General features: G+C 38.0%; 1 protein-coding gene across 2 annotated transcripts in view; it reads left to right on the top strand.

The window, feature by feature from the left end:
* Nucleotides 1-6,301: 6,301 nt before the first annotated feature.
* TACR3 (tachykinin receptor 3) overlaps nt 6,302-26,210 on the top strand; it is a 36,902-nt gene continuing 16,993 nt past the window's right edge. The window contains exons 1-4 of one of the 2 annotated variants that reach the window (XM_054203175.1): nt 6,302-6,380; nt 6,626-7,094; nt 23,228-23,416; nt 24,834-24,984. In XM_054203175.1, the coding sequence (XP_054059150.1) occupies nt 6,302-6,380; nt 6,626-7,094; nt 23,228-23,416; nt 24,834-24,984 (888 nt within the window). Of the gene's footprint in view, nt 6,381-6,618; nt 7,095-23,227; nt 23,417-24,833; nt 24,985-26,210 lie in introns of those variants that run through there. The other variant, XM_054203176.1, reaches the window with a different exon arrangement.

Below are 26,210 nucleotides of genomic sequence, written 5' to 3'. Positions count from 1 at the left end.
TCAGACACCTCTCCTGTTCTCCAGGACCTTTCAAAGATGATGGAGAGCAGCCCAGGAATGACATCTGCCAGCTCCCTCAGCACTCTCGGGTGCATCCCATTGGGGCCCATGGACTTGTGAATATCTAATTGATCTAATTGATCCCTCACTCGATCCTCCTCAACCCTAGAGAAGTCGTCTTCTTTCCCTGTTACTTCCCCCAATGCCTGGGACTCCTGAGGGCTGGGCCGAGCAGTAAAGACCGAAGCAAAGAAGGCATTCAGTAACTCCACCTTCTCCGCATCCTCCATCACCATGGCTCCTGTGTCATTCAACAGTGGGCCCACAACTTCTCTCGTCTTCCTTTTGCTCCCAATATACTTGTAGAAGCCCTTCCTGTTGAGCTTGACATCCCTAGCCAGGTTTAAATGATGATGAAAGGCAAATGGGAAGTACTCTTGTTCTTACATAAGTAGACTTCTTTCAACATGAATATAGGAAATCAAATTAATAATAACTCTTTTGTAAATATATATCATCACAGAAATAAGACGGTCCAATGGTTTGACTAAGTTCTTGAAGCCACAAATTGAATTTCACTGATATGGTCATAGGATTTTTTTTCTTTTCATTCCAACTCATAAGGAAGAAGAATGATCACACAACAGAGAAACAGAAACTGAGCATTAGGGAGAAGGGACAGGAAAAAAAAAATGTTTGGCAACAGCGATTAGCTGTAATTGAAAAATAATAGTTCTTAAGGCATGATTATTTCAATAACAGGTTCCATAAATCTCTACATAGGCAGATCATATTGTATTTTGGAAAAATAAATTAAAGTATTATTTCTGCTGAAAACCAACTAGCTAGCAGACCTTTTGTCTTAAGAACTCTATAGTTTAGAAACAGAATGTTTGTGATAAAATGTCATAAGAATACCATGATCCTTATGCACCAGTTTTGACGATTGTTTCTTTTCCACTGACAGTCACACAGGCAAACGCACAAAACTTGACAAGATATTGTCAGCATGTAGGCCACAACAGTGGTTTAGGAGGCAGAAAAGCCAAGTTCAGATCCCCTCTACACCTGTATCTCAGAAGAAAAACTGGATTCTGAAGCAGGCAGGACACAAATCTTACATTCCAAAATGCAGAACAGGAGAAAGAAAATGTTCTCCCACATTTGAAAGAGTAGCCAAGAATGTTTTCTTTTTATCCTTTAGTTACAATGCAAAAAGATACATTTCTACACACACAAAATTTGTATTGTTGCCAAAAGTCTCCCTCCTATATTTGCTACATAATGTGCAGATACAGCTTTTCTATTAAGTTATTATATGCTTACTGCATAAGCAATTACAAAATTCATTTGACTCCGATCCTCCTCTAGCACTTAGAATTTAAAATAATTTCTGGACAAAAGTCATAAGGCTTTAAAAATATCATGTGTAAACGTATACCTTTTTTTTTGCTTGTACAACAAAGACAATAGTAACATACTATTTCTATGCTGCCACAATATAGTCTCATATAAGCATTCCCATTAGAGAGTCTTCTGAAATGGATGAGATAACATTATTTTTTGAATAAATGCTCTGTAGATAGTATTCTAAACCTGTGAATTGCCTGTAATACTTTATGAAGAGCAATCCATAAAAATTCTTTTTTAATGAAGGAATCAAATAATGTTGAATGTTCTCTTGATATGACAGTGATAGTAAGATAATGTCTCCTGTTTTTAAAAAGCAAAGTCAAGAAGCCTCCTTGTTTTGCTTTTCAGGTAACAGTGAAACACAGATGCATCAGCTATGCTCTATGAATAATGTGGATAAAGCTACCTGAAAATCTTATTTGCTGATTTCACTCAGCACTGAGTTACCATGATTTCATTTACAGCTCCACATCTTTCTCAAGACCTTAAAATATGCATTTTATTATGTATTAATACGTATGTACATTTCATTATATAGAACATATATTCATTAACTACAGGAGGCAGAAAAGTCACCAATAAAATCTCCCTTATTTTGGACATTTGGAAGGAAACAAATTACTAGAAAGAGCCCTGTAGGAGACAGAGAAAATTGTGTCGCCAGTAGGTGCCTTTTCTATTGACTTTAGTGGGCTTACAAACAGGCCCACAGGAATTTCAGGTGGCAACAGCAGCTACCCATTAGTTTCGACTGTATGTTCCGAACCTGCAAGATCTAATAAAACACATTCTTTTCATCTCTGATTTATGTGACCGTATAATTCTGTTGTTGAATGTAACTTTAAAAAAAAAATTATTAAAGCAATTTAAATGAAAAGTAGAATGGGGGAAACATATATGAGTGCATACATATATGCAAGTTGCTAGTTCATCTCACCTATGACATTAGACAGGCACTTGAGCAGTTGGAGAAAGATTAAAAGGCAGAGATGCCGGGAATTACAGTTGCAAATAATTTGTCTCCCACTTGAGAAAATAAAGAATGTACAGCGTTTAGAAAAAAAAAATATTTCAGTGAAGATTTCATACAAATTTGTGTTAGGGACTGCAACAAAGAATGTAAAGAGGAAAAGAATCAGAGCAGGAAAGAAGACTAATCACAATAGCCCAAGAAAATGTTTATTATATCACATCCTATTTCACTCTGCCTTTACCTCCTCTCCAGATATACTGCTGTCAGGTAGAAGAACCACTTGAATCAATCCACTTAATTTTTTTCCAAAAAATTGCTAGTATCGCACTTTGTATTATGTATTTTCCTCTCACAGCCCTAGCTGATTGGGAAAGAAAATAAATAAGAATTATTTTTCACAGAACTGTGCCCTACAATTTACATCTTGACACAAGCACCTCACTGTAACAGCTATTCAGGCCCTTCAGTCAGGTCCTATCTGCAGCAACTGAAAACCAGAGGACTAAGCTATGCTGGTGACAATGGAAACCAAGTGCATTCAGACTTCCACGAGGATCAGAAGATCAAACTCTCAGTGGCTGAAGAAATCCTGCTGGTTTTTCCTTCATCAAAGAAGAATAAAAGTTTTCTCATACAAAATAATTTGTGAATGCTACCTATAATTCAGAATAATCTTCATTTCTATTTAGTGTTAATTTCCCATAACTCATCCCTAGACCTGCTGAGTTTTCCTTTATTCTAAAAGTAGTTTTAGTGAAGTTTCACCTCAGCATCCCATTCAGGAAGAAAACTTGTCTGTAATCAGTTCTTTGGCTCTGACTGTCCCCACCCTTCTGCCAGCCTTTAGCTATGATGAAGAGCCACATCCAATACTTACAGTTTTGGCCTACCCTTTTGCTGCAACATCCTTACTCACATGCTTGTGAAGTTGCCTGGTATCCCACTGAGTCATTTTCAGTTGGTGCCAGGAAGAAGACTTTTGCATTCATAAGCAATAATCAGAAACCAAGTTCAAACTGAGTTTTCCAGCTGTGTTTTAAGCCACACAAATAAAAGCAAACTGTTCAAAATCCAGGTAGGCTGACATTGTCATGTCAGCAGCACAATGCTAACGAGCAGCCATAATAAATAGGACAGTGCTCAGCATCCTTAAATTGCAAAAATTTTCCTGCCATAGTTAAAATTTTACATGACTGACTGATAAACAGGAGATATCAAAGCTGAAGAAAAAAATTGGACCATCAAAGCCGCTGCTGAAGGATCGTCTCTTCCAGCTGGAGGCTGGAAGAAGGATGCAGGGAATGAGGTCATTAGGCTAAGACTAATCAAGCAAGCAAATCTAAAACCAAAAGCAAACTTAGCAATGCCCCCAGTGCTATATGCAAAAGAAAGGAACCATAGGGGACAGGTCTTGTGAAACAGAACTGCCCTAATTAACAATGATGCAGTTAGCACTCATGCTAGATAGATACACTGTGCAGGCTGCTGTTTTGCAACAAATCCCTAACTCGTCCCCTACTGATGACATTCTCTGGCTCTCTTTCCCATAGTACAGAGATGAATTTAGTGGAAGAGTGACTTCAGAGGAAAACTTCAAGTACACCAGAAGACCCGTAGAAGATTAAATCATAGTCTCATAAATAGCAAAGAATAGAATAATTTCTAAATCTACCTTGTAGTCAAGATGCTAAGTCAAGATCTTGTCTTTCATTCTGGGCTCAAGTAGGAAAGGTTGTGCTGGAACTGTGAAAAAATAGCTTCAAGCGATATAACAGAAAGGAAGACCTACAAACAATAACAGCTACTTTCCTGATCACACTTTGGATGTTTCTTTCACATTTCTAAGTATTTCTGTGAATCTGGGAATGAGGAACTGCTATAGCCACAAGTTTAACCACAGCTGATTGTACAAGCACAAAGTAGCTACCAGCAGAAGGGCAAAAGAGAACAGCAAATAGCAGGTGACCAGAAAGCAGTCACTCACAGAGATTTTCTTTACCATAGTTAATTCAATTTCTTATTTGGATTTTGCCTGTGACTTAGATAATGTATTACAAGTCACATTTCCTCACCCAGGTACGGGATTCTATCAGTCTATCCCACTGGCCTATTTTGGACAATATGATACAACAAGGAGCCCTTAGCTAATAACCCTCTGGCCAGCACCCCACTGACTTTACCAGAAGAGCGCACATGAATTACTCAACCACTTATTCTTCACTGCCTTTCCAAAGTCCCCTCTATACACGTCCAAAAGGAAGAGAAGTATATCCTACAGTTCACTGTAGTTTAAGCTAGCTTAAAGAGTGGTTCAGCCCGCTCAGCACTAGTACAGTTTCTTACTATGGGATCTCTTGAGAACAGGGCACAAAGCCTGTTGAGGAAATGGTGTGTGAGCTACTGTTCCCTTCTTCAGACTCACCTCCAGGGAGAGGATGAAAGACAATGCAGATGGAAGATGTAGGACTCTAAATGGAACTATAGGATCACCTCCAGTGGTTTTCCTGTGATGAGGACCTGCAGTGTATGTGTAGGTTCCAGACATGCTCTAGCAAAGGGTGGTTTTCAGCAGAGCTTCTTACACTGGGGTGGGCTGCCACTTGGGATTGTGTCAGCTGGTAAGACCTGAGAAATATATAGAAATGGCCACAAATGCAGTCATTCAAATTAAAACTGCAGTGAAGACCTGACAATTAAAGTGCAGACACTACTTCCATTGGGTAAATACAGCAGGGAGGAAGTGGCACACAGGAATATTTGACTTTTGTATAAAGCTTTTGTTTAAAAAAATGTAGAATGTGTCATTGCTAATAGGGGTATTGAATAGCTCCCACTGCTGTGATACAGTTGAAATCTCTGCTGATGATAAGTGGTAGCTCTAAATTGTTGAAGCGTGGAGCAGATCAGCACTAAAACACATTTTCTCCCTGAAGACTATTGAATAACAAAGGTTTGTTAGCTGAAGTCCCTTGCAATCAACCCTTGCACAAAGCATGCATTCCCAATGCCAGCTGTTGTTAGCACATTAACAAGAAAACTGATTTCTTGGATGTGAAAACATCAGGTATCAAATTCCTCATTTACCCTTTTCTACCAGTATAGAAATCACTGCATATAAAAATATTATTTACTCAAAATAATAATAGTACTAGTGTGGAATTAATGCAAATAAGTAAAAAGAGTTTTAATATTATTTTTTTTCAAAGACACAAAGAAAACAAACCCTTACCATTTTACCCATATCTAAGGACATCTATGTTTAGGGCTGCATAGTGTTTCAACAAAAAACAGTGTCTGCTGAACATGCAAATAGCTTTACAGGCACCAAAGTTAGTGCTGTAAGGAAAAGACAGTCACATTTTAATTTTATAAATATTTCTTGATGTCATTAAATTTTACAGATTGAAAAGCGAAATAAGGGAGCAGCAGGATGCATTTCTTTATCTGAAAGAGGTCGCTATTCCAAATACGTAGTTAACGGAATGGTTAAAAGGAAACTGTGTACTAAATGAAAGAACAGCACACACAAAAAAAAAAGTACAGATCTGAATTCATCTGAAATAAATTCATAAATTCCTCCGGAAACAGCTTTAATAAAAAGCAGTCTCAATCCTGGGATGTTTGACTAAGCCAGCTAATTAGCCCTGCAAAGACAGGGCAAAAAGACTATTTAAAAAGGAAGCGCAATAATGAAACTTAAAGAAAGGCAATATAAAACAAATCTCTCAACAAAAACAAGACAAGAATTCATTTTCCCCGTGGTGCTCTCCGCAGCTCCTGAAAGTGCCTGCTGCTGGCAATGAATGAAATAGAAGGGGAGGAGGGAGAACAGAGAGAAAGAGGTGTTATCTTACCAGCTGACGGAGTTTATTGCTCCACTCCCTTCATGACGCTGGGAACTCACAAGCCTATAAAATGTGCCTTGGCTCCCAATCCCTTTCTCCTTCAGCAAAACCAAAAGCAAGAGGCAGCTGTATAGAGGAGGAATGGGATGCTTTCTACCCAGAGGTAGCTCTTCTGTCTCAGCTAGTACATCTCAGCATTTCTAACAGTTTGAACACCATAACCAAAGCTTTTTCTGACAGATCTCTCCTTCCCAGTACCTGCTGTGCTACTGTACTTCCTTTTTTCTTTCTTTCCTCTTCTTATCTGTTGGTGGGGATTTTGGAGGGTTGGGAGAGGGAGGTGGGAGAGGCACATCATTCCTGGAAGAAAGGAGAGGAACGTCCAACATGACTTCTGTCCCCACAGCCGACTGGAACATTAGCATGAGCAGCAGGTGGAACATGAGCCTTGCTGCAGTGGGCGATCCCTGGGGACAGGTGCTGGGAGCACCAGCTGGAAATGCTTCTCCCCCTGTAGCATCCTCAGCAGCTAACTTCTCCAATCAGTTTGTGCAACCTTCTTGGCGCATTGCCCTGTGGTCTCTTGCTTATGGTGGTGTGGTGGCAGTGGCTGTTTTTGGAAATCTCATTGTCATCTGGATTATCCTGGCTCACAAGCGCATGAGGACAGTGACCAATTACTTCCTGGTGAACCTGGCCTTTTCCGATGCCTCTATGGCTGCTTTCAATACTCTCATCAACTTCATCTACGCGCTGCACAGCGAGTGGTACTTTGGAGAGGCTTACTGCCGCTTCCACAACTTCTTCCCAATCACAGCTGTCTTCGCCAGCATCTACTCCATGACAGCGATAGCTGTGGACAGGTGAGAAAAGAGAGGAAAAGTTTAGGGGTGAGAGCCTGAGATCAGATTCTCTACTGAAATAAAAATACAGAGATAACAATCATTAAATGATGAGAGGCAGAGTCCTTAAGAGTCCATTGATTGTGCTCCTCTGTACTTCTTTAAGATCTCTCCCTAACACACTGGTTTTCTTCCTGTCTTTGTTCTTTCTCCTTCAGCTTTTCATTGGTTTTACTCTCTTGCTTTCTTTTACAACAAACACTGCCTCTCTCTGTTTGACTACAGCTGCTCTCTGGGCTCTGTCTTTTAATACTAATACTGTAACAGCAGCCATTGCTCAGGGTTTTGCTTCCCCACCTGTGAAAACAGCATCTGTCCCTCAGTCAATGTCATCTAATTCATACTGATAAGGAGTTGTAGAGATTGTGTGTAAAGGGAGAGGATTTCAAATTTCCCTCCTCTTTTATTTCTGCAGCTGGCAGAGGCATTTTCCTCCTCTTCAAAAATCACTTCAGACTCCTGTTTTAATAACTCTTCTCATAGACAGCTCTGAACAGCTTGGTTCCTCCTGATTTTAACTAATGAGACTATTTACATTGCCATCTGTGCATATCCAGAGGTCTGGTATAACATGATTTCGAAGTGCTTGATTTTTTTTCTGATTACTTGCAGCAAAACAAGCCTTTGTGTCTGTGAAAGAAAACAGGACAGGGAAAAACTTTACCTTTGTGCTTCTGACAATAATGGAATAGGACAGCTGTAGTCTCTATGAGAGTAAAGGGGAAATGTAGTTGTGAGATTTCCAACAGAGATGCTTTGATGGACCATCTTTCTCAGAAGGTGCTGTGAGTCTCCCCTAGGAAACATTCCTTTCTTCATGATCATTTTCACATTTGCTCTGCTGGAGAGATAACTTAGCCTATATTTTAGAAATCAAATAAATTCATGAATTTTCATTCATAAAACCAGATCACTTTGTACTTCAGATCCTTTATTCCTTTTAGGAATGCACTGAAATTACTCAAAAACTCCTTCCTACATATTCAAATCATGTTATGCATCTTGCCTGAATTGACTTGGCAGAACCACAGCACTTTCCAGTGATGGTAGCTAAGATTTTTATAAGGTTCAATCCATCTTCTGAAACACTATTTCTCATTTCCAGCTGCAAAGATTGGGAAACGTGTTGTTGTACCTTTTGTGTGTGTTGTTGTGGACTAGTTCATAATAATGATTTTCTGCTGGCCCTACTAATTGCAAATTTTACGTGTCATTCTCAGCCACATGCATTTCTGTTCCATAAAGCTGAAAATGAGATTCTTAGCAACTCTTCTACCTCTCTGCTGCAGGGATGGGTGAAGACAGGGGGAAATCAGTATACTTTCCTCCTGCCAGTGATGTATCTCGTTCCTGACTCTTACTTCCCATTAATAATGGAGGAGGTAGTGTAAAGCCAGTGATACCATCCTTAACCACACGGAGATTTCTTCCATTGTCAATTTGGGTTTAGCTTAAGATTCTCACCGAGCTCGAGGTTTTCAGGGGGTTTTAGTTGATGCTGAGGATTTAACTGTTATTGCTGCAGATGATCATGTCATTAGCCGAGCAGTTACTAGGATGCTCTGAGTAAGAGTTTTTTTTCATTTTTCTGACAAAAACACCCACAGAGATGCAGTACTTACTACTTTGAAAGTTCCTAAATTTATCTAGGAAATTGGAAACAAAGTGAATACAGTTTCTTGGGAATCCAAAGGATGCATTTCCAGACTGAGCTCTGCTCCACGCTGACTGAAGTGCAATGGTCAGATACAAATGTATTGGAAACGTTTTCCTTGGTTTAGCAATGTGAGACACTGGTGCTCAGAAGTGAGTCAATTACTACTGTTACTCATTCTGATCTATTTCTTGTCTGAAAATCCACAGAAGAAATCACAATTTCCACCCAACCACATCTTCCAAGCTCACCTGCCCCCAAAGATAAATCAAAATGTTCCCTTGTGGGGAGCACAGTGAACAATGCCACAGCTGTGTTTAGGTGAGCCCTCTGTAGTACCAAGGAGCATCGTGTAAAACAAACAGAAAAGCGGTCTATCCCTCCTTCCCTATTCACACTGCTATTTGTTTTTCTTTTATACCAAATCACACATGATGTGTTCAGTAACTATTTCCCAACTACCTCTGTAAAACACGCATAGTAAAGAGGAAAACTGAGGGTCAAAGTGAATTCCAAGGAATGTCCTTGGAGGTACAGACTGCCCTATTCCAGGGCACAGATCTGCTGGGTGGACATTTTTTAAAACTTTGGTTCCCCTTTGCCTTCAGTAAAAGTTCAGCCAGTGCTTCAGACAGGACGCTCTGCTTTAGTTTTGACCCAGTAAACTCATCCTTGCACATTCATGTTCATTTAAAAATTAAAAAAAATAAATCTACAAATTTGGATAAAGCTACTGAGGGAACTGAAATGATGGGATCATATCAGATGATTTTCCAGTGGAAATTTTTAACATACCAAAATACTGAAGGGTCATAGGCTGCAACTCACTAAAAAGTATATTGTGATATGCTCCATTGATCATTTCAGAACACCTAGATGTTCACAGAGTATGAATGAGTCACTGTGGTTCTAGACATCACTAGCAGAGGTCATGGGCAATACATATTTCCTTTCACATTTGATTCTGTAGGCCATGTTGTCTAAGTTGTGTGCACTGTGAAATTACTGGACTGTCACTGACTTCTGTGGAGTAGACGGTTCCTGCAGTGGGGTGTGCCATATCTGGAGATGAGGATGAAAGTATCCAAGACTGCTGTATGACCACCTGGTCGTTGAACATAAGACTCAAATCTATGTGGTTTTATTTACATTTCTGACTACCCCCTCCTGGTGGTCTTTCTCCCCTTTTCTCCCTTGCCTTCTACTTTTCCAACAGGCTGATTGCAGTCTACTGCAGAGATGCCACAGGTAGCTATAACCAAGCCAGCTCAAGTACCAGAAGCAGCACAGATTTTACACTGTACTGCTTCGTAGGCATTCATTCTTCTGCATCTCGTGCTGCACAGCGCCACAGGTACACTGCTTCCAGTGCAATAGTTCCTTTAGCTACCTTATGGGGATAAACTTTTCCAATAGCCTAAAATAAACTGAATAGGGGATAGTTCCAGAGCCAATATGCCCTTGCCACTGGCCCATGCATGATACTAAAGGGTCACATGTCTTAATTCCATCTGTGACTACTGTCTGTGGTACAGTTTTTGGATACATAAAAGACAGTAACTTAGGCAGAACTTAAGCCATCTGGCCCTGGCCATTGAAGACCCACTGTCTCTTCCTACTAGCTCTTAGCATGCAAAAGAGATGATTCGTGTACACTGGCAATTAATTTCCAATCCCAAGATTGCCTCATTATACAACTAGTTCTCTGTGTGTTGGCCTGGAAATTCTCTGCAGACATTTCATGGTTAAAGTGGAAGTTTGGAGATGTAGCAATATAGCATAAAATAATGTGCCTTCAATAGAGCACTTAGTATATTTTTATGCATTTTTTTCCTGTTATTAGCACATCTACAGTATGACTTTCTCAGTTATTGTTCTTTCAGCAATTCCATAAGGATTTCTTCATTTCAACGAGTTTAACTCTTTGTAAAAGCAACTGCTCTGGAATTAACAGATTCTGGTATTCTAACAGTGATGGTGAGCAGTTGCTGATGCTATTCGCATCTTACCATTTCTTTTCTTCCCAGTATGCAAGCGAACTTTGGGTCTTTGAAGAGTTATTACATATATATTAGATTTCTTTATATGCAAAAGTAATTTAAAAGAATGACATATATATGCCAATATTTCATACAAATGTAAATAAAATTACATTTATGATACATCAATGTTCTGCATTACTGCAAAACAGCCTACAAGGCTTACTGCTGCTCAACATGGGTCAACATAATAGCATCAAAAAGACGTATGTAATATTTTTTTAAGAAATTATTAGGAAAGAGAAAAATGATGGATATGACCTAATCCTTTCTAAAGATCAGATTCTGCCAAATGTTACCCATCTATCCTAGCCCTATACTCTGCAAAAATCCCAGCCCATTTTTCAGTTCAGCTAGTTGCAGAGCCAAAGGTATTGCAACAGAATAATAAAGTCTAATGTTAAAGAGAATTCCACTTTCATGCGCTTTGTTCTAATCACAAGACTTTCCTCACATGTTGTGTTGATGTAAACTCTGGAGCTGTTACAATTTGCTGCCTCAGTGAGCCATTAATAATGAAAGTCCAACAACTAACTTCAAATCAGGACATTATCAAAGTAAATCAACATTTTTAAAACTTAAAAATTGATCATGTCCCAAAGTCCCGTTACAATTTCAATAACTTAATCTCTTCCCCGTTTTTTGGTCCTTCTGTTAGAATGAAATGCCCTTTTTTTGACCTACAGGCAGATACAGAACTCTATTCTATATTTGTCTAGTCCAACAGAGCTGTTAGCAAACTTCCTATTTGTATTTATTCCACAAAACTGTGCCTGCAATTCTAGAAGGAATAAGGCTATTAAAATTAGAGCTAAAAGACAGGTATATTAGCACTCTTACCTTGGGTACCCCAGACAGCTCACTTAAGTATGACTAAACAGCATCATGTTGTTGACATGAATAACACGTTGATATCAGGATGGATGTTTTAAAAAATTTGATTGAAAAATCAAATAATCAAACAATTTGCAGCAGAATGAGAATCAGAATCCAAGAGCCATGGGCCCAGCTTTCTCTTTTCCAACACCCCTACACTCCCTCTGCTGAACACCAGACTTAAAATCAAATTAACCTTCATTAATAAAATATTCAATAATTAGAGAATCTCTGTGTTTCAGAATATGACTGATTCTTGTTAATAGCAGTCTCTGTTTCCTTTTGGTTGCCCTTATAATTTCTTTTTAATAAGCTTCCTAAAGTTTTTATAGATCCTCCTTTTTAAATGAAACACTACCACAGCAGCTTTTTTTGGCTTTTATTGTTTCTGCAGAGATGGTACAGCCAGACATACTCTAGACACTATTTGAAGAATAATAACATTTAAGCCTGACCATAGACACTGTTCAGGACCAACTTAAGAGCTCCTTGTTTACTTCAGGCTTCTCCTCATAGATGCTCCATAGAGCAGTCATTACTGTTGACCAAGAATATATTTTTTGTCTGCATAGAAGTGACTGAAATCTTCTATTATTATTGCATTACCTGCTATCACAGCCTTTCTAATTTCTTTTAGCATATCATCATTATTACTGTGAATTAGATAAGTGTGTAATCCTGCAGTTTATTTTTTCAGTCAAACCATAAAATTCTACATTATTCATGAATACATTTGTTTTACTTGACTTGATTTTAAACTATATTTAACATTCCTCCTATTGCACAATCTCCTCTCTTTTTCATGAACCTTAGTATTGCAGTGTTACACTGGTCCTACCTATGTTTTAGTATGCCTATTACACCCACATCATTATTAAAACCTCACTATTCTAGTTTCCCACCTTGTTTCTTGGACTTCTAATATGTCTACAGAAGCACACGTATACTGGGTCAGTTTTCTTTTTTTCTGTAACATTGTTCAGTTATTGATGGCTGTTAATAGTCCCTCTATACACTCATTAGACTCCAGCATAAGTAATATGATACAAGCTTGTAAAAGAAGACAGTTATGAGGCACAAACATATGATTCAATTTATCAAATGAAACCTAAATTCATCATGTGTACACACTCAGATCCTCAAAATATCACTTAGGCTCTTCATTCTCTTCAAGTGTATGCTGTAAGAGCAGTTATTATTGTCACAAAGTAGTACCACAAGCCCGATAAATGAATCTGTTACTGAAATTCTGAAGTAGGCAGTTGGCACATTGAAAAAATATATTATCTTTCCAGCAGAATAAATTTTGGGATCTGTCTGCATGAGTTCCTATCCTGGGACAAATTACTCAAGGCTTTCATGTGCCATAAACATTTTAAACTGATACTCCTGCCAAACTGTACATGACCATCTTTGATATAGAGTAACATTTTCTGAATTGGGAGTTAAGTACCGGTTACCTGTCCTGTGTGCTCAGAAACACTGACCTATAGGGAAACATGTATGTCAAAAAATGATCTCAAACATGTCTAACAGGTTAGGATATGGCATGCAGAGGGCATGACCCTACGTTGTGGTCATATGGTAGTGGCATCAGCAAAAGATGCACACCAAGAAGGTGTATACTGGTACTTGCATTCTTGTACGTGTTCTTGGTACCAAGTGTTTTGTGTTTGGCTCACCAGTGACTAGAGGAGGTTGAAGCAATGGCAGGCAGGAAACCTGCACTGCCTGGCCACCTGTTGTCCCCTGCACAGAGCTGAGCCCAATAGAACTGCAGCCTTTGGCCCCTCTCTCACTCCCCTTCCCTCAAACTCTGTCATCTCAAAGGAAATGGTTTCCTTGTAAAAGAGAGAATTTGCACTGAAGAACAGGGTGAGACAGACAAAGATAGGAACAAGAAAAACAAAAATCTAGATGAATTATATTCAGGTTTCTTGTGCTTTACAGGCTATTTCCCCAAAGAGATCTCCCCCTCATACCTGAGAATATTTTCATACAAAGAAATGGATGAAGGGAGTTTCTGTAAACTCACTGTGCTGTTTTTTCCACAAGACGCCATTTTATTGTTAGCTTTATCTGCCTCTGGTTTCACATAACTACACAAAACACTACCTGCCCTACCCCCAAACTAAAGTTCAATATAGCTTTTTTTCCAAACTAATGGATGATTTCATAATCATGACTTCATGAATCAGACTGAGTCACTGCTTACCATGAAGGGAAAAATACAAGATATGCTTTTAAAATTATCACTATTATTATTACTATTAATTTGCCAGTCAAACTATAGAATTCAAATAGGAAATCCCTTCTCCATTTCTCTGTGTTTCCCGATTTGTATTTTAAGATAAAGCACAACGCATTTCTGGATTCCAGTATCTAGGCTGCCCTCTGCAAAATACTAGTCCTCAGAACTGGACGGAAAACATTGAACAGGAGAGCATTAAGGGTTCAAAAATTAAGAGGTGAAACATAAAGGACTCTTTATGTGAGCCTAAAATTATATTCTGTGTTTGACAATTCTCCTTCTTTCTTTCTGAGAAAAGAGGTGAAATACTTTCTGCAGAACATTCTGATGCAACTGCTACAAGTTTCAGACTGCCAGAAACATAGGAAAAACAATCCCTTTCTTGCTATGGTACAAACTCATAACGATCAGGCAAAAAGACAGAATCTTTTTGGGTTTTGGTCAAAATTCATGTCACACTTACGTTACTAATACCATTCTGAGACAGTTTGTGACTAAATATAGGCATAACAGCTATTTTTTTCCTCTTTGTTTTGCATTGAGTAAATATTCTATTTAACAAGCTGCTTTCAAAAGATGCAGTGAAAAACCAAGGTTGATATGCCAGTATTATCTTGAGGACTATGAGCAACATTTACGACAGTGATTAGCCCCACGTCTTCTTGTTCTGGGCAGGAAACAACATTTGACAAGTTCGAACCATATGTTCAAATGAGAAGTTCACTTTAGACAGAGTCTTAACCTTAAATACATTTTCTCAGTGTCCTTACTTATAGCTTAATGAAAACTATTAAAAGATGTATCTGTGGTTTACTATGTAATGCAGCCTGCAGTACTTTTCAAAGATAGTTAAGGGCTGGGTGGTTTGGGGTTTTTTGTTTTTTTGTTTTTTTTTTCTTCAATATTATTGCCTATATGAATGTATTTCTGACTAATTTACCAACCAGGAGAGAAATTTGTATCATTCACGTATTTGTGTTTACCTAAAATAAATTATTTCAGAATAACTGCAGAAACAAGAAGGAAGCCATTCAGATGACGTTGTCAGAAATGCAGGTAATAACAGAATGGGTTGTAATCTGTGCAGATGGGCTGGTTTTGCAGACTTTGCATTAATATTGGTCCATGACAGCCCAGGTAGATCATATTCAAAGAATAGGAGAAACAGAAGCCCTTCTGTCAGAGGAATTCAGTTAGTCCGTCATTTTATGAGACAGACCAAAGAAAAATGTTATCCCTTTTCTATGAATATGCATAGGTATAGAATACATTGTGTAAAATCAATTGCATACTTATAAATATCTTGCCCATTGTCAGTCACAAACACATTCCTCAAGCAGAAAGCATTGCACTGTTTACAAGAACTGAGCTATATTGAAGAATTTCAGTATTCGTGTTTTAAGGTTTCTGTTAAGAGATACCCAAAAGCAAGGCGTTGGACACTAGTTCTGATTTCAGAAAAACTGCAGCGTTACCCCCTGCTCAAATCACAACAGCCATTCACCGAGAGCAGCACATGTGCCTCTGGATAAATCAAGGCCAAGTTATCCCTCTGGGATATTGCCCACTGATCTCTCAAATGTACAATGTGTTTGTTTATCTATCATGCTGTCATACACTCTTTCTTTATGCTGTTAGCTTTAAGGTGATCACTGTGTAACAGTAGCATTGTTCACCGTAGATCCTTCTGGCCACCAAAACTAGTCTTATTAGACAATGAGAGACAGTCCTACAAAAATGCTTGTAGCCACTCTTCCTGCAGAGAAAGTCAGTCTAAAAGAATGAATACAGCCCACTCCCACAAGAAAAGACAAAGCCCTGCACTAGTAGGTAGAAGATAAAGATTAACGAATGCAAAAGTTAAAGATTTGGGTTTCATCATACAAAAAATGCCTCTAAAATCTCACAGTTCGTTCCATCCCCTTTAGTCTACTGTATCTACCTCACAGGGACCTTTTGTAGGACTTTCCAAAACAATGTTTTAAATAAGGGCAGGGAATCATAGCAATTTTTGTACCTAAGTTTCTTAATGACCAGTTGATTCCAAATACAAAGGTTTAAAACCAGCTTCTGTTTTGAGGGAGTAACAGCATCTGTGCATTCATGAAGGAAGTGCACTCTGCTGTTTGCTGTTGATGAGCCACTTACACGCAAGCATTATGATTTTCTCTCAGTCTCTTCCTTTGTCAAGTCCCAATTTCCTGTTACAATCTGGGGCTGAATTGATTACTTTTTCCCCATTTGAGTTTATAAACACACTGTAAAAAGGTGAAACAAATCACTTAGGATGATTAAAGGGTTCTAACTGTGTCTCCAGATGGGCATTTGTAGGATCCAATTTTGAGCATCATTTTGTTTTAAAAACATCTTATGTAGTTTTGCTACAATTTTCTAAATAATGTGTTGAAGAGGGAAGATTTTCCTGCCTGTATTAGCCAGTGTATGCTGTTTTACAAAAATATAAATTAGGATTTTTTTTTTTTTCTTTTCTACTGTCAGGACCATAATACTTAAACTTCAGAAGCTTTTATAGCATTTACCAGTTATTTGTCTCTTATGCTATTTACAAACTATAACAGAGCTACACGATTATGCTGTCATTATAACCACTAGGTTAGAGTTTATCAATGTTATTCAAATGAGGACTGTGTCTATTATCATTTCAGAGAAAACAGATTTTCTTTATTTGATGAACCCAAGAAACAAGTACCAAACAGTAAATTGTAGACTCCAGCCAAACTGAGCTGTTCTGGGGGAAACTAGATCTATTCTGGCCCCAGCAGATGAGAAAAAATTCTTGAAGGAAAAGAGCAGTGCAGCAAGCACACCATGACGCACCAGCCGTTATATCTTGCAGTCTGACTGATTTCTCATTAAGTTCAATAAAAAGACTCTTGATGACTTCAGTAGTAATTAGCTAGGGACAAAGACTCACACAAGCCAAAGCTGGAAGTAAAGCAATGACAGTGGGATATAGCATGATCGCAGCAAAACAAAATCGTGTGCTAATGATTCTAATGATGAAACTAAAGAGCTACCTAAAAATGCTTTAGAGTAATGCATAGAACATGGTGCAGATGTTGAATAATCTATATTCTTGCCGGTGTTGGCTTGAGTCTCTCACTGCACATGTTTACATCCCTAAATTTCTAAATGTGCATATTCTATCTTATAATTATCTTCCAAGTGTTAGTGTTTATGTTGGATGGGGTAATAATGGTTTATGCTTGTTGTAATAAATACGCATAATGAGTTAATTCTTTTCAGTTGATACATACTTTAGATTCAGCATCCCTGCTTCTTTGTCTGGAACAAGATATCTGTGGCAGCAGCTCCCACTGGAGTGAGAAGGCATTAGAAATCCAACCCTGAAATCAAACGACCTCAGTGAGAGTTCAGAGCTCTCTACTTGGCAGGTGGTCACATTGCTGCAGCCTGGTGACTGACTGAACAGTAAATGTCCAAAGACTGCACAGCAAATTGGCACAGCACCCCACTGAATAATGTTTGTGTGGCTACAGAATGTTTTTCAGCGGTGTTACAAGTCTTCAGTTGTTTGTAGCCATTGTAAATCCTCCTTCATCTTGAATGCCTACCATCTTTTAGTGTCCTTAGAAAGAGAGGAGAGTGTGAGGAGGTCCAAGGACTGTGTATAAATATCGCAGAACATGGTGGACCTATGAGGGCCTCAGCACACACCAGTTTCAGTGACTGCATAAGTTCAGGCCACTTGAAAGAACAGTGGAGAAGCAAAACAGTCATTAAGGCAGATGACATCAGATGGCATCAGAGAAGTCCATCTGTTCCCCTTACACGCAGTTTATGGTTGGCTGATCAGAGAGGGACCAATTCTCTGGGAGTTCTCTCCTGTACACCCGCAGAGGGGCAAAAGGTCTTGCCACCATAGAGCTCTAGTGTCAAAACATTGTGCTTTTCTATCAGTTCTACTTAACTTGGAATCTCTGGTCCACCAGGGCTGATTTTTCTCATATATCTTTTGCCTCCACATCACCCCAGTTTCCTTTCTTATTTTCTTCTCTCTCCAATCAATTTCTATCTGCTATTATTTTACAATTCTCCTTTCTTTGCTTCTCCTCCTATTAGTTTCTCATTATTCTTGTGTCAGTTCTGTTTTTGCACACAGGAAACTGTTCCCCAATCTCAGTTCTTTTGCTTTTGCTCCAGATCCTGTATCTCATGATTCTTCCTTTCATTCCTGGCCTACTCACACAATCCTCATTCTTCTACACCATGTTCAGCACCATTCAGTGCACAATTCAGACAAGTCTGCTGCTCCCCCATGTATCTGGCACTTTGCCATACAAAATATACGTAAGGATACCAAACAGAGTAAGGAAATGAGCCACAATGACAGAGCTACACAATGAAAGACAAGACAGAGTTGTCATCTGTGGGTAACTGGAATATATAGGGGCAATATCCTGCATCATACATACACATTATCCCCTATTTAGCCTCCCCACCTCACTAATTTTGTGAGCAACACCTAAGCATAGAACCTTTAGCCTGATGGAAACACCTTGGCCAAAATGAACAGAGATCAAAGTCAAAGGCCAACTGAAAAATTAGCTAGTGCTCCTCCAGGTTGAGACTGAAGAGATAGACAAACAATGTACCACCCCTCAGGTACCCGTAATGATGCAGCCTGGAATATTATTAATAAATGTTAAAGATAACATGTCCAGCAAAAAAAATTACAGGCAGGAGTGGCTAAGCCTGCTTTGCAAACGAAAGCTAACAGTGCAGGAAGGACTCAGTTCTCTTCTGGGTTTCTTTTGGCTACAGAGATTAACATCCAGAGACTGCTCAACTACAGAGGTGTTTTTTAACCAGCAAGTGAGAGTCATTCCACACTTTCCACTACCCTTAGTTATGGCAATGATGGCTTCTCTAGGAAAATGCTACCAAACTTACATGACAAATTCGAGTGAGTGTAACAATTGCAGCTGTAAAGCAATATCTCATTATGTTAATTAAGCAATTTTGTTTCTAAGAAAAGCCACTTAGGGAACAAGTTAGGCATTTCATTGTAATTGTTAGTGTACTGGCAAATTAGAATAAATTAGATGTTATCAAAGGCTCAGTAGTGGAGAGTTGTCAATACTCTGCTCAGCTAAGTCCTTCCTGCACAAAGGCATTATGGAGAGAATGTTCAAGGTTCCTCCACCTCCTCCCCATCTTGTTTGTTAGAATGACTGCCTGCTACATTTTTGTAATCTGTCTTGTACAAGGGTTTGGCTGTTGCCTTATCACTCAAATTTCAAGAAAGACAAGTAGCCTGCTTTTCATCTGATCCTTGTCCTTTGACTTACCTCACTCAGACAGACAATAGTTAAAATTTCCATCAGTACTGCTGCATGAGTCATTTCACACAAACAATCCACAACTTTAAAGAGCAGTCCCCAGACAGGGAGATATAACAACAGAATTTTATCATAGCCAAAGAGAATTACTGCTGGTACCTATTGGGAATAAGAATAATATAACTGGGAATAAGAATAATGTGAATGTAATAGAAATTTGACAATAGCACATAAAATAATGTCAATGTGCAATCTGAAGAAAACTAGCAATTGAAAGGAATGATCCCAGGCTAGCAGGAGATGCTTTAAGAGTCTCACAAGCATGTAAAAATGATAACTTGTTTATGGGTTATCATCTACTACAGGTAAAGATCATCAAGCATTTTGGACAGTATCTGGCAGAACACGCTCAAGCTAGCTCAATTTGAAAGACAGGACTCATGACTACAAACTTATCTTCATTACCAAATTGTAATTACTCTTTGGAGGAGAAGGGAACTAGGGGGTAGAGGGCAACAATCCAACTGTTGTATATTTTCGTGATATCCACTGCTCTCAGAACAAGACACACAGCACTAGAATAAAGCCATTTTAGTTAATATGTGATACCAAAAGCACCACTTTAGCTGAAAAAAAAAAAAAAACAGGTAAAGGAGAAGGGAATTAATTACCCCATGGGAAAAAAATATATAAGTGCAGTAAAAGCAATGCAAAATGAATAGGCTTCAAATTCTAGAGAAGGAAATTGATGATGCAAAACTGAAGTTGGTTTAGATCACTGTTTCTGACAGCATTTAGATGTTTCAGGGTATTAGCATAGTTATTATGTCTACTAGGTGCTGAGTACAATAATGGCAGATGTTGGATTTATCACATATTTGATGGTTAACGATAAACTGAGTTATTTTTGCTAAAACAAGTATCTATTCTATAATTGCCCATCTCAAGTATGAAGTTTAAAAAAATTAGGAATATCTTGAATGAAATTTATTTGTCATAGCAGTTAAATACGGATGCAGAAGGTTACTTACACAAATTCTTATAAGGAGCATTAACTTATTAATATTATTATTGCCTTGTACCTAATGTCTGTACCTAAAAATCTTGGGCATGTCTGCCTAGAACCTAGACATGTAACTATAACAATTAGGACATGTTGCACTTTCCTTAATTTTAAATGAATGCTACTTTTCTAATTGCAGCAGACCAGAACTTACTCATCAAATAAAGGATTGATTCAAATCAATGGCAGCTTATCCATTGATTTCAATGGATTTCAGTTCAAATTCTGCCGAAAAATGTAGCAAACTCTATGGATTTGGAAGCACAGACACAAGCAGTCACCTAACAGTATAAGATGGGTTCTCATGATCTAAAGCCAAGGTAGAAGATGAGAACAAAAAAGTAAACATCATGAATGGCTTTGAATTTTTTTATCTACCAATGTCTAAAGGATAAACATAGGGAAGAAAAATAACAATAATTGCATATTAGTGTCACTTCTGAATAGGATTTACTGATTTATACTTGCTTACCTACAAAATCATTTATTTTCTGTGAGTGCAAAGTAAACAGATTTTATAACTTCTAAGCCACCCAGAAACACCAAGTCTCAAAAATAGCACAAAATCTACAAATGCTGATGAGACAAAGTGATTTTTTCTTCCACAGTCCTGCCATACAATGCCTATTACGGCCTATGTATTTTTCCATACAGAAAATAGTATCTGAATCTATCCCAATCCATCTTTATATAAGGTAGAAATGTAGAGAAAGAGTAGATGAAGAACCATAGTATATCTTTTACTTATTGTATTTCTTTAGAAATTATAAATGACACAAGGAGGAAGGCAATACTGTAAAGTTACGAAAATATTTTCTCTATGTATGTATGCTGGAATATGACTTTATAACTGTATTGAAAACCCAAAACAGACAGGGATAAGGGGAGTTACTAGGCATGAAGACTAGAGACCTACAATGGAAAAGAAGTGAGAGATAAGAGGACCTTTAGGAAATCCCTGCGATACTCCATTAACCTTGTCAAAGATGATGAGATAACTGGATATGTATACTGTGAAAGAGTGTCAAAGTATATGGGCCATAATTATTCTCCAGCAATGAGTTTGCTTCTTCTGGAATTAGTACTAAGCGCTGTGACTGATGACAAACTGTTGAAACTGATGCAGACATTCTCCAAGAAATTTGAAAAACTCCCATTACCAAAACATTCAAGCTGTTTTTCGTATTCATCACAGTTTCCTACTTGCTTCAGGAGTTTTCATATAATATGAAAATAAAAAAGCATAAGGAAACACAGAAAAGAATATTTAAATTTTGTTGGTGTTCTTTTGACTTGCCTGGTTATTCCTGAGGATCTTCTTACAACATTGCTATTCTAACTCTGATTTCAGAAAAGCAATGGTTTGGGAAACACAGTGTAGAACGTCAATGCTACCAATGACTGCAGAAGGGCAGACCTTCGGTTCCCTGGATAAGCACAGATACACTGAATACTTCCATGGAAATTTCGTGATTTAAATTGCTGATCCATTAACTCCTACATTAACTCACAAACAGCATTGCGTTTCAATCACGAATAAAAGGATTTTTTAATATGCTTTGGGAACCTCTGTATGTGAAGCAAAATATTACTGTAAAAACCACTTCCTTGTGTTATTTTGGAAAAAATAAGGATGTCAGATTAAAGAACATGGAGTTACTTATTCAGTATGCTATATCAGTAACATGGTATAGACATAAATATAGCCCATATCTCCCTGGCTTTATAGAAGTAGAAAAATTTCTTTAAATGTGATTCTGGCTGATACTTATCAGCATTCCCCCTAATAGTGGAGGAAATTTTGAATAGTGTTCCTATATAATTAATATGATTAATGATTTTGCAAGTCATTATTTGGTCATTGTTAAATGAAACAAAATAGAGTGATCAGGGAAGTTAATGGAAAATATGTTAATTCAGGGTTTAGCCCAGAAATCAAAGCAGTAGTCATGTTATGAAAAATGTGAAAAACATGGGAAGTATCTGATATGGAGTATGTAAAATACAAAATTTCTGTGTCTCCCTTGCTCCTTGCATCTATAACAGAGGTCAAATGACAGAAAACAAGATTTGTTTTTTTTTTCTTTTACTGTCTGTCTTAATGCCTTCCTGTTGCTCTTTTTTCCTATGCTTTTAAATTGTAATTACTTAGAGGGATTTTATTGACTTTATTGATTTTTTGCATGTTCTTCTAAAGATATCAGCATATGTGGATTGCCAATACAATTATAGGACAGCAACAAGAAGAGTATCCTACCTGAAAACACAGGAACCGAAAAACAAATGAGATGTTGTCATGCTTTATGCATACTTTTTTCTTGGTCCTTTTATCGCTGATACATTGCCCAGGGAAAAGCTCCTATGGCTCCTCTCTCAGTCTCTGTATGAACCAACTGCAGTCTATGGCTCTTTGGCAGACGATGCAAAATCAGTCTGTTTACTGAAATAAATCCATGCAGACTTATCAGGTTCCTGTGGCTTTTGGACAGATGACTAATAATCCTGACAGCTTGGCTGTTAATTTTTTAATTAGAGATAAACCCCATATTATGTAGCAGAGTAACAGAGGATGCAGCTGCCCTGTAGCTTTTCATCAAGTTGTGCAGTAACAGGGTTAACTAACTCTTTGAGAAATAGTTGCTCTGCTGGTATACATATGGTTAACTGGGTGTCCTACAGTTTTAAAATGATATTCAGTGAACCTTCTTTCTCTTCCAGCACTGCCTTCATGTGGACTGAACCACTCAAAGAGTACAATGCCATCAGAACTCCAGGGAGACAAATATGTCTGCTTTTATCCTTCTCCAAACCCTAAGCTTTGATTGATTCTATATACAACCTAATCTCTGAGGGCTTCTTATGCACGGGTTTTTGCTTTCTTTCACAGGTACATGGCCATTATTGATCCCTTGAAACCCAGGCTCTCTGCAACTGCTACCAAAGTGGTCATTGGGAGCATATGGATTTTGGCTTTCCTGTTGGCCTTTCCCCAGTGCCTATATTCGATAACCAAGGTGATGCCTGGGAGAACTCTTTGCTATGTAGCATGGCCAGGTGGTCCAAAACAGCATTTTACGTAAGCTTTTGTTCCTTTAAACTTGTGCATGGTGGTTTCTACGCTTGCAATGGACTTAGCAAAAGCCATAGAGTATCGTGCAGAATAACTCTACATGCAGAATAACTAACAGCATTGACCATTGAGAAATGTAAAGTGGGTGTTCTAAGCTAGAAAGATAGCGCATTTTAAGTGATAAGTGGAACCCCTTTGTTCTCTTCTACTTCTATGAGTGTTCTCCATCTCATTTCTGCATGTTTACCATCACTGCTTCACTTAAGATGGCTACTTCTATACAGATAGAGGTGGTCATAAACGGGCACAGAACAGAAAATTCAAAGCAAGCTTCTTTTCCATCCTAACCAGGAAAACAAGTATTTCCAGCCCCTCATTGTCCTAATCAGGCTTTTTTTCTGTGTCTGTTCATCAAAGGATTGGATTTTCCCACTTCATTCTGTTACACTATCACAATTACTTACGTCAGATATCAGTTCAAATAAGAAAACTATAAAACCCGTAATTGGTTCCAGTTTCCAAAAGTGTAGAATAACAGTTAATTACATTGAATTTATCCTATTTGTCCCTCTGTCAGAATTAGGAATGAGTGGCTACCTATCCATAGAAACATTATTTGCCCTTTCATGTCTTCATTGGCATTTAAAATGAACTCTGTATCCAAGGCTGAAAGCCTGTTTAACCATCCAGGATCAAACTTGACATTTTGTTCTCTTTTAGGCAGGTGAAAGAGGCCCTGATCATATATAATTTTTATCACTTTAGGAGCCATGCACAGATATTTCTCTTTAGGGCAGTAAGGTCACTCTCAGTGATGGCTGGGGATTCTTCACTGATTATTTGTTGGGATTTTATCTGAAAATGGCGTTTAATCAGGAACAAACAGGAGGCAAAATAAGTTCTTTTCCGTCCCTCCCCAGTGCTTACACCAGCAGCGATGACTATGTAGCACATGGGCAACAGATCTGCCATATGAAGCACTTTGGGTAATACAGGACACTTATCAGGGCCTTACCATTTAAATATTTATTTTCTGTTTTCATTTATAGTCCAGACTAGAGCTAAAAACCCCTAGCTTTCCCTTAGGACACATGGCTGTGCAATAATTAAATCAATTCAGCTAGTTATGGACAAACATACCATATTCTGCAGTCACTAATCATGATAACTATAGAGTCTGTCTTATTTTATGCTACTGCAAGTTCAGAATCAGAACTAGAAACCCCATAAAGCACTTACATTAAAATGTAATTAATTTGCAGTGCAATTCTAGACTTTCAAAAAGACAGGGAAAACACTGACTACTAGCCAGTCAATACAAAACATACTTTGTGCTATAGTAGCACTCTTGACTTCTAGTAGCCCATTCCATTAGCATAGCTCCTCTGAAAGCACTTATCGGCTTAATGCTTTTTCATTGCAGGTATCATGTCATTGTGATTGTGCTCGTCTACTGCTTTCCACTGCTTGTCATGGGCATCACTTACTCCATAGTGGGAATTACCCTGTGGGGAGGAGAAATACCAGGCGACACATCCAACAAATATCACGAGCAGCTCAAAGCTAAGAGAAAGGTATTGTTCCATTAAACCTCACTAAGTGAATCTTGATAATACCATCTGCAATTGTGTTGCAAACTATCCCAGTATACTCCTTCAGAAACAACAAGACACTTGAAAGAACAGTAATGAGAGATCTACTTCAATAAAACTTTTTATTAGGTTTGACAAGTTGTCTTCTATGTTCACTAGCTCTTCTTTTTTGAACTTTACTGTTCATCATTAACGGAAGTTAACATTTGGATTTTAATTTCTTACTCCACATGTAGCAGCATATAGTGTGTCTGATATGTGGAAACTAAGCCCAAATGTTTAGCCTTTACAGAGACAAAATACTGAGTTTTGAACAATGGGCTAACAAATGATTAGATCCTCCTGGGCCAGATTCTCATCCCACTGAAAGAAAAGTGAATCTTGCTGTAATTTTCAGTAAATTAAGGTCCATGCATCTTTGAGATGAGTGCTGATTGGCCTGCTCATATTGAATAATTTCGTTTTTAAATCAATAATTTTTGGTGAAAAATACAAACTATTTTTTCTAGTTATTTTATTTCATTATTTTTCACTGTAAGTATTGCCTAATTTAACAAGACTGTGGATTGTTGATGAACTGATTATTTGACTATTTCCAGTTCAGTTTTCGTTATGTTGCAGTGCCATGAAGGTTTCTCTCTTATAACATTTTTTCTTAACCTAACTTTTCTTCTTTAATAAGGCAGTCCTTCAACTTTTTATTTCTGACAAATTTTTCATACTAAAATGCATAGTAAAATACTTTACCCTTTGGATTTGTAAAAATGGTACCCAAACATGGAGTTCTAACTCACAATGATGAGCTCATTTTCAATTGCTCAGGTTGCTTCCTGATACTGTGAATATGTTTGAACAGTGGTGTATACTTCCACACTGTAGCAATAGCAGAGTGCAGCTTATTGGGTCCTGAGACGATAGATCTTCTGCAAATACTAAAGAACACTGATGCTTCCATTTCTTTCAGGGCACTGCCAGGAATATGAAAGGTTTTTTTCCCTCACATACTACACAGAAAAAGTTGTTATGCCAGGGGATATATGAAAGGAAAGATTAGGATCATTTTCTCAGTCATACATCTTCAGACTCATAAGAGATAAATGCAAAACTTTCTATGGCAAGTTTCAGTTGTCAAAACGGTAGACATACCTAGACAGATTTACCGTATGATGCGCAATGCCTCCCATGAATTCAAAGGTGTTATTTATTGT

The sequence above is a fragment of the Rissa tridactyla genome, chromosome 5 (assembly GCF_028500815.1).
Source record: "Rissa tridactyla isolate bRisTri1 chromosome 5, bRisTri1.patW.cur.20221130, whole genome shotgun sequence".
Classification (NCBI taxonomy): Eukaryota; Metazoa; Chordata; class Aves; order Charadriiformes; family Laridae; genus Rissa; species Rissa tridactyla.
This window is presented reverse-complemented; position numbering and strand designations above follow the sequence as displayed.